Genomic DNA, 9,990 nt, shown 5'->3' with positions numbered 1-9,990 from the left:
AGCTCTGTTTGCTTAGCTCTGTTTTTAGACAGAAAACAGCCACAGTAAAATAACAAATCACATGTTTTTTATGTACAGTTTGTGTTGTCAATATCTGCACTATAGATCTGTCTGGAATCGAACGAACAAGGTCAAAACTGTCACAGTTTAGTCTGAACTGTGGATCAACAAACAGTAGTACACATAATAACACGACCTCATTTTATATCTTCATAAGCTTCAGAATTGATCTCACCCATGTAGAAGAAACGCTGCTGTTCCAACGTCAAACTCCATTCATTTACTTCAGGGCTGTGTCATGGTAAAAGCAATGCCAGTGCTTTTTTTTTTTAAATTATTATTATTTATGTTTTTTATAAATCACTTTGTCACTTTCTTTGACTCTGAAACTTTATTCTTATCAGTTTGCCCTTGTGGTTATACACTCAGTTTAACTATATAATAAAACTCTATTCCAAACACGGTAATAATACTTCAAGGTCATCCCTGACCATCTTCAAAGCTGAAATACTACATGTATCACTGTCAAGCAAGTCTTTGGGTTATATTTCAGATAAGTTCAAACTGGTGTAGTTTAAGTTGTGTTTTAGCTGCATGAAACAGACACTCGAAGCTACTCCTTTCTGGTCTTTTTGACCTCACAGTTCTTCCATTATAAGCAAATGTTCCATGAAAAGGGTAAATGTGAAAAGGTTAATGTGTAGTGAAAATCATCTTAAATGGCAATGCACTTGGCATCACTAACCAGTCTCAAAACTTTATCTGCTGCTGCAGTGTTCACTACTGTCCTGGTAGGATATTTTTAACTGGCCCTAATGCTTCTCAGACAAGAGTATGCCATGTGCATTAGCATAATGCAACATCAGTGACAGAGCGTGATTACGCTGGGGATGATTTTGGTGAGTGTAAATGTGAAATCTGATTATCCTCTATGCTCGGGTGAGGGATGATGAGGAGGAGGAGGAGGAGGGCTGGAGTAAGAGAGGGAGAGGGAGGGGGAGGGAGAGGGAGAATGAGGTTGGCTGGTGAAGAGATTCAAAGAGAAGGAGGGGTTAAGACAGCAATGTGCTGAGCCAATGGCTTTTCCACAGAGCAGCTGTCTGGCATCAGGACAGGACAGGCCGCTCACAGGAAGGATACCTTGAGGACAGCTCTTCTCTACTTGCTGTATTGAACATCGACGGCGACTTCCAGGAGGTGTTCATGGGATGCACTATCTACGCAGCCAGCCCTAAGGCCCTGCCCGCCGACGAGGCCCAAGGCCAGGACAGATACTACCCACTCCCCCACTGCCGTCACCTTCATGGTAACTGCAGCCAGAGGATAGCAGCCAGCAGAGCAAGGTGAGTCCACACCACAGAAGAAGAAGACAGATCCAGAAAGGCTGGCAAATCCTCTTATGTTTTACGATGAAATCAGATAAAGAGAAAAAGTGATGATGAATTGAGTCCAGGAATCAGGACTTTAACCCATAAAGACCCAAACATCCACTGCTAACCAAAAGTATCTACTGATCTGAAGTGTTTAATAAGTTTACAACCACTAATCCTATTAATTCATGTAAATCATTGGTGTAAAATACAGTTTGTCATATTTTCATAGTCATCAGATATGACCAATTTGGACATTCAGAGGCTCCATCGTGAGCATGGAAACACTGTCATCTTCTACTTCATTGATTCACCAGTAAAACCCATGGAGTTTGATAAATGACAGTGGATGGAGACACTTCTTTTCCCTCATTTATTTCTGATCCAATCTAATAACCTTTGAATTTACTGAGCTTTTATGAATATCTACGTGATCATTGAATTAAACATAGAAAAATATCTGATTTACACCGAAAAATGCAAAAATGCTCCGGATACGCATGTCTGGTGCATGCAGGTGTGTGTGCAGGTGGGTGGGAGGGGCTGTTGATGGGTGTGGGTACATGTGTGGTTATGTGTGTACTTGTTGGTGTGTGCGCGTGGGCGTGCATGTAGGTAGGTGGGTGTATGTGCATAGGTGGAGGTGTTTGTGCATGTGGGTGTGTGTGTGTGAGTGGTTGAACACGTGGGATGGGTGGTGTGTGTGTGTGTCTGGGTGTCAGTGGGTGTGTGCGCATATGCTTGTGTAGGTGAGTGGGGGACTGGAGGGCGTGTGGGGCTTGGGGGTTGGGCTTGGTGGGATGGGGGGTAGGGGTGGGGGAATGGGCCTCCGGGGCGCTTGGCCATGGCACCGGGGTGCGCACTGGCCCGCAGCGTGTGGCTGTCTGGGCCGGCCCAGCTGCCCGGTGTGCTGGGTGGGACCCCCTGCCTGGGGAGACAGGTGGCTCCTGGGCTCGTGGGACTCGGGTACCGGCGCCTCGCTTGCCCCTGGGTGGCCTGCCCCCGGCGTGATGGTGACGGCTGGCATCCCTGGCCCCCTGGGGCCTGTGCTTGGCTGCTGTGGGGCCTCTGGCGGGGGCCTCCCTCAACCATCTTTGGGGCGGGCGCACTGTCATATCTTGGGGGGGTGGGCTGGATCCCCCCTCTCTGTGGTGTCTGCTAGTTGGCCGGGCCTTGGGGCCCTCTGTGTCGGTCCCTGATCCTTGGAGGGAGTGCGGTTGCAGTTGCATGTCTGTGTTCTTCACCTCAGTCTCTTTGCCTGGTTCACTCTGTCACAGCAGATGAATGTGAACAGCTGATGTTGTGTGGATTTGTTACTGATATTATTTGTTACAGGTTTTATTTGTGCTAATGTGGTATATGATATTTTGTTCATGCTTTCTTTTCTTATATTCATCATTTAATAGGTCTTATGTATTTTATTGTATTTTTTGTTGTTGTTTTATTTGTTTTGTTTTTTCTCTCTCTCTCTTCTGCCCAGTTTACTCAGTTCTGGTTGTAGTTACTGTTACCATTATAATTATCACCATGGTTGTTACTGTTTGTATTGTTGATACTTCCTTGTGAGGGTTTCACTACCTTCTTCTCTCTTGCTCTCTCCCCTTCACCCCCCCCCCCCCCCCCCCCCCCCATGTCAGGTCTGGCATTGAAGTGTGGTTCAACAAAACTCATAACACAGTAGAATATCAAGTGGAGCTTCATATACTTTATGAAGTTACCCTTGGCAAAGCAAATTTGTTCAGCACCAAAAGGCAGCCAGACTACCATTCTGCTGTTAGGACGCTGGACAAGACAAGTAGAAAAAAAAAAAAGACAAGACAAAAATTAAAGCTGCAAGCAGCATTGGGCGGGACCTCACACCAGGCATTCTGCCTCTCGTGCGTTCTGCCTCCCGTGCGTTCCGCCTCCTGTGACCGTTGACGCCTCGGCTCCACTCACACCTCTCCGTCCCAATACCAGCTCCCACCCTTTTGTGTCCGTCTTCCTTACATCCCTGCAGAACTGCAGCAACCCTTTGCTGACACCACCATCACCTTTAAATGAGACTTTTATTTTGAAAACCCTACTGTGCATATGTGCGTGTGTGTGAGAGACAGAATCAGTTTGAAAAATGAATTGAAATTGTATGAATAATTGAGTATAAAAGTGATTTACCACATGTAAGGCTATTATTTAGGAAAACCCCTATTGTGTGAGCATGTGTGTCTGTGAGAGAGTAATTTTTAATGAAGAAACATTGTACAAACAGTTGAGCGTTTGGTCATAAAAATGAAAAGAAGTTACTTGATAGTCATTATTTGTTATTTTTAATCAGGCTTTAATTTTGAAAAAACATACTGTGTGTACTTTTTCCACTGTGTGCAAATTGTCACATACCCACAATGAAATGCAGCAAACCTCTGTTTATATTCATTCATAAAGGGAAAAAAAAAGTCAGCTCCACCTAGGAATCAGACTCTGGTCCTCTGTGTGACAAGTCCAAATCAATTTCCACTAACCAGTCCCATTACTATTAACTGATTATTAGGCCTTATAACAGAGAGGACAATCTGTCTAAGTGATAAATAAAAGTTAAAGTACTCTTCACACAAATCACAATTATTCCATAACTGTAGGTCCTATCTCAAAAATTCTTTCACTTTTGGATTCTGCAGACTTGTGGGGATTTAATGATGTATAACTTGTGTGAAGTAAGTAGGTAAGTGAAGTAAGTCAGAAATGAATAAGCAGTAATCACAGGAATTTAGGGTCACTTTGAAAGGCAGATTGCCAACTTCCTGTTGGCGTTAGCTCATGGGTGTCACTGTATGATTTGTCAGGCTCAATCAGACCAACATTTTGACGTTTGTTTCATGTCTCTGTGACATTCCTACTGGCCACTAGGGCAGTTTTTGTGTGTTTTTTACTACATAGGTGGCGCTACAGAGTCCATTTTGGCTTTGGGGGGGGCGGGGGGGGCACTCAGCTTCATCCAGGGATTGAACCCTGGTCTTCTGTGTGACAGTCTAATGCATTATCCACCACACTACACAATCACTTTACTCTTGAGTGATTATTAGGCCTCATAACAGAGAGGACAATCTGTTGAAGTGAAAAAAACAGTACTCTTGAAAGAAATTGCGATTATTCCATAACCGTAGGTCCTATCTCCAATATTCTTTCATTTTTGGATTCTGCAGACTTGAGGGAATTTAATGAAGTATAACTTTTGTACAAAAAAAAAAAAAAGTCAGAAATGAATAAGCAGTAATTGCAGAAACGCAGAGTCACTTTGAAAGGCAGATTGCCAACTTCCTGTTGGAGTTAGCTCATGGGTGTCAGTGTATGAGTTTGTTGGGCTCAATCAGACCAACATTTTGGCATTTGTTTCATGTGTCTGTGACATTCCTACTGGCCGCTAGGGCAGTTTTTGTGTGTTTTTTAGTACATAGGTGGTGCAACATGATCCCCCCCCTCCCAGATAGCTTTCCACCTGGACTTGATGGAAAAGCTATCTGGGGGGGGAGGGGCCAACCGGTACACCAAGCCGCTCCTCTACGGATCTAGTTTCCATCAGGTCTGACAAATAAATTAATACACATTTGCACTCTTCTGCTGTTTATATTTTCTTTAATGCTGGCGAATGTCATTTTATTTGACTTCATTAATGCCAACTCCCATCACCACGTTGTGCCCTCCAGGAAGCCGGGCTACAGGCTCCGAGCACCTGCTCCTCTCGGGCTTGCACGCCGGTGTGCTTGGAGGGCTTGTTACGTGCGCGAAGCTGGGGTTGGAGGTCGGAGCACAGCTTGGTACTGAGTTCTGTAAACGAAACTAGTTCCATGATCTGTAAATGGAACCGGTTACGAGAACGGAAACAACTTCATGCTCCCCTGAGAGGTTTTCAGCAGCACAGGTAGAAGGAGCTCCTGCCTGGATCAGGGACCACTGTCCCACTGACACAGATGAACAGAGCCGAATTTTTTTTTTTCTTCAGAAAACAGTATCTCATAAACTCAGAAAAACAGAGCAAATTTATTCTTTTTTTCAGAAAACAGTATCTCGTAAACTCAGAAAAACAGAGCAATTTTTTTTTTTTCAGAAAACAGTGTCTCGTAAATTCAGAAAAACAGCGCTGATTTTTTTTAAACTTATTTTTTCTCGTAATTATGAGATAATTATCTTGTTAATTCAGAAAAACCGAGCCAAATTTATTTTTTTGTGTGAATGCAATAAGCTTCCGTACCTTTCCTCACCATTTATTATAATATTTTCCTCTGCATTTTGTATTTTTCAGTGTAAATCATGTATTTTCCTAAATTTAATTTACTGATCATATAGATGTTCATGAAAGCTCAAAGTAAATTCAAAGGTTATTAGATTAAATCAGAAAAAAACGAAAGAAAAAGTGACTTTTTCAGGAAAGATATCAATAAATGAATGTAAAAACTAATGTCTCCATCCATTGTCACTGATCCAGCTCCATGGGTCATACTGGCAAATCAATGTTGCAGAAGATGATGGTGTTTCTACATTCCCTACGGAGCCTCTGAATGTCCAAATTGGTCATATCTGATGACGATGAAAAGATGGCAAACTGCATTTTACACCAATTATTTACATGTATTTAAAGGATTAGTGGATCAACAGGTATTAAACATTTTACATCAATAGATGCTTTTAGTTAATGATGGATGTTTGGGTCTTTATAGGTAAAATACTATTTAAATGAAGCTACATTTCTTTGAGGCTACTTCAATGGACCAAAAAAACACACAGATGCACACTCTTTTTATTAGTTATTACTTTTATTCCCCTTCATTCATTTGCACTTAGTTTTTATTGTCACTATTTATTTACTTTGATTTACTTGTAACTAAGTCCTTACAACTGTCACAGTGCGCTCATGCGTTGCCACTGAACCCTCCCTCAGACTCATCATCATCACCTGCTGGCACCGCACCTGGAGCACGTCTCCTTCAGGGACCTATATAAGGGGCTCCACTGCTCCAGTGTGGTGCCAGATCATTGCTTCACAGACCTCCATAGACACACCCAGACTTTTACCTCATACCTTGCCCATATCACAGATTCTCCCGGACTCCAACCACCCTGATCCCGATTCCCTGCGAACTCTGCTGTTTCTACCCTCAGGTTTTGGGTTTTTCTCCTCACATTTATGGCTCTATTAATAAAACACTCCCTTCAGAACTGCATGTGGGAGTTCATTCACTCACTCCGTCATAACAACAACCATTAACAGCAGCCATTATTGTTTAATAATTGTAAAAAACACATCATTTTAAGGAGAAATAATTCTACATATGTTCACTCTCTATGAGCAACCCTCTGACAGTTATATGGGTCCATAATATAACTAAAAAATTCAAGAAATTCATGCATCAGCTTACAATTGTAAGATTGTTGAATCTGGTGTAATACAGTAAAATATCAAATGTCACTACTTTTCTTCAAAATGAAATGTTGACATTACAGAATCTATGGTTATATACTGTAATGGCAGTTAGAAGATTAAAAAATCTGGTTTTAAGGGAGCATTTCTGGCTGCAAATCTGTCCAAAGGGGGTATCTGACACTACATGAAAAATACTAATGCAATCAAACCCAATTTAGTGGTAATCTTTGACATATCCAAGACTCTAATCACCACCAATGCACTTTATCTTGCTCGGAAGCAAGGGAATGACTTTTTTTAATGGTGAATGTTTTTTTTTTTTTTTATGTGCTTTTACTTATGCATGTGTTTTTATGTGTCTGTTTTTAGATACCTTTACTGTTTCTTCTTTCTTTCTTTCTTTTTTTTTTAACCTTTACCTTTTATTTCTTACCTTGTTGCAGTGGGACCTGAGTACAAATTATGCTCTTTCCTGATGGAAATTAATAACAATAACCTTGAACTCTATCAAATGGAAAATATTTAATTTTTGTATTTTATATTTCAAACTAGAAGCACTCGGAGAACGCAGACCTCCGCCAAGGCTGGTCAGTGCCTGTGTATATATATATATATATATATATATATATATATATATATATATATATATATATATATATATATATATATACGAGGGCCGTTCAATAAGTTCATGGCCTCACCCAGAAATACTGGTTGTTATAATACAGGATGTTACATTCTTTCGTGATGGGATAGTGATGCTTGAACATCGATGGACCAAGTGCATTGCTGTAAATGGAGATTATGTTGAAAAATAAAATATAAATTATCAGTCTGTGTTGTTCTGGTCTGGGTGAGGCCATGAACTTATTGAACGGCCCTCGTATGTGTGTTTATATATATATATATATATATATATATATATATATATATATACACACACACACACATACATATAAGCAATTTTGCTTGTTTGCATATATACACTTTAGTCACTTTTGTGTCTCGAGGAGGGCACAAGGGTTAAAACACTAGCCTATTGTAGTGATGCAGATAATGAAGCAGTCTTGGTGAGTTGTGTGACTGTGGATGTAAACATGCGGCTGTAATCTCCTGGCCGGGTGTACTCAGCCCACACCGGGTTGGAGGTAAAGCTCGGCCCACCTCCGCTGCCGGTCGGACACACGCTACGAGGCTCCACACACTCACTGCTCCAGCTCCATTTTAACTTTATCCAAAACCGAACGTCAGTGATATTTTCCAGGACAAATAGACGAAATGCTTTACCAGACGAATGCGGCTCACACCTGACTTCTTCTGTGGACTTCCAGGGTGACTACACAACGGTAAAAGTCGCAATAGTTCGTGATCTACAGGTAAGAGATGACAGACATTTTCAAGCTAGCGGTAGAAGGATTAGCACATCCGCTCTGAATTTCAGTATAAAACATACATCGGTTGAAATTAGGCTTTTTGAATGTTTATTTTACTAATTATTGGCTATAGCTTTCAAAATGGTAAGACATGTATAATCGAGCATTGTTTTATGCTACCATACACGTTCCAGTGTATGGAAACGGATGTTTTGGTTTAAAAAAAAAAAAAAAAAAAAAAAAAGACTTTACGCTTTTATTTTTGAAGGGTAGCAATGTTAGTTCCGTATTCAGCATGGCGCCCCTTCAAAACATTGACGCCGTTTCGAGATTAGTGTAGTTTTGGCTGTAGTTACTAAAACGTTAAGTGGTACAAATGGGTAACTCAGTAAATAAACGTACATTTATAAGTCTTATACAGAAGTTTAATACGAATAGACTAACTAGACAAAATGAGTAAAATGTGAAATTCACTATTCCCTGCTACTATTTGATAGGTACAATAATAATAAAAGCGCAGGTTTAAGTTTAATGTTAGTTTACAGTAATGTTTGCATATAAAGTAGTTGGGAATTGAGTTGGGAATATGTAGACATAGAAAAGTGAGCGAGCTACACAACAGAAACACTGGCTGTTGACAAAAATAGATGTTTTCTCAAATAGTCTCAACCGGTGTCTAAACAGCTGCTCACATGTTAGCCCTCAGTAGAAAAATTTTTCCAGGCGTGAGGCTGAAAACACTTGACCTTGCTCTTCAAAGGCTCAACTGAAAGGCTATTTCAGGAGGACTGAAGCAGTGTATATAGTCTGTCAGAGTCCGAAGGCGGGTGCTGGTGTTCCTTCATATACTCTTAAATGTCAGTCGAAAATATGGTTATACAGTTGTCAGAAATCCTCTGACAGCTGCACTGTGGCCAAAAGGTTGAGTGTGGAAACATATTTTAATATATGTACACAAACTGCAAAATGACATTGCATTAGAATGGATTATTTGCATTTGAGCTCCAAGACATCTTTTATCTTATGCACACAAGCTTTATTTTCTCTAATAATAACAATATAGCCAGATTCTTGTAAAATAATCCCTTTTTATACAGCCTACTTGGCATCATATTGTTCAGTGATGAAGCTACAGTAGTACTCGGTTGTTGTTCATTTTGTTTATCGGCTTTATACCTGTATGATATCATGCCACTGGCTGAGATAATGTTGATTACTAATGCTGATAATTATTAATCTATAAATATCTAAACATCCACCGCCAACCAAAAGCATCTACTGATCTAAAATGTTTCATTCCTGTTGATTCACTAATCCTATCAATACATCTAAATAATTGAGGTAAAATGCAGTTTGTCATCTTTTCGTGGTCATCAGATATGACCCATTTTGATGTTCAGAGGCTCTGTAGTGAACATGGAAACACCATCATCTTCTACAACATTAATTCACCCTAAAACTCATGGAGTCTGATAAATGACAGTCAATGGAGACACTTGTTTAATGTTCAGTTATTGTTATCTTTGCTGAAAAAGTCACTTTTCCCTCATTTATTGCTGATTTGATCTAGACTAATAATAATTACTCCAAGCTTTTATGAACATCTACATGATGAGTAATTTAAATATAGAAAATACCTGATTTTCACTGAAAAATACAAAATGCAGAAGATCATTATATAATAGATAAACCAATTGGGAAAGACAGGAAAATCATTTGGAAGTTGTAACAAAACTTGCCGTGAGTCTTTTAGTGTTAAAAGCATGATTAGCCTGAGTGATAACATGAAATGTAGGGTTGACATCAAAATTTTAATATTCAACACTACCTTACTTTTAGAAAAGTGAAATTT

The 9,990-nt window shown here is 40.2% G+C and overlaps 1 protein-coding gene across 9 annotated transcripts in view; it reads left to right on the top strand.

The window, feature by feature from the left end:
- Positions 1–1,017: 1,017 nt before the first annotated feature.
- gramd2aa (GRAM domain containing 2Aa) overlaps positions 1,018–9,990 on the top strand; it is a 72,444-nt gene continuing 63,471 nt past the window's right edge. For 3 of the 9 annotated variants that reach the window (XM_030160692.1, XM_030160675.1, XM_030160669.1), the window contains exon 1: positions 1,019–1,343. In XM_030160692.1, coding sequence (XP_030016552.1) covers positions 1,204–1,343 — 140 coding nt within the window. In that variant the 5' untranslated portion in view covers positions 1,019–1,203. Of the gene's footprint in view, positions 1,344–6,274; positions 6,504–7,921; positions 8,142–9,990 lie in introns of those variants that run through there. The other 6 variants (XM_030160727.1, XM_030160736.1, XM_030160683.1 and 3 more) reach the window with 5 other exon arrangements.

Source organism: Sphaeramia orbicularis, chromosome 3 (genome assembly GCF_902148855.1).
Source record: "Sphaeramia orbicularis chromosome 3, fSphaOr1.1, whole genome shotgun sequence".
NCBI classification, from domain to species: Eukaryota; Metazoa; Chordata; class Actinopteri; order Kurtiformes; family Apogonidae; genus Sphaeramia; species Sphaeramia orbicularis.
This window is presented reverse-complemented; position numbering and strand designations above follow the sequence as displayed.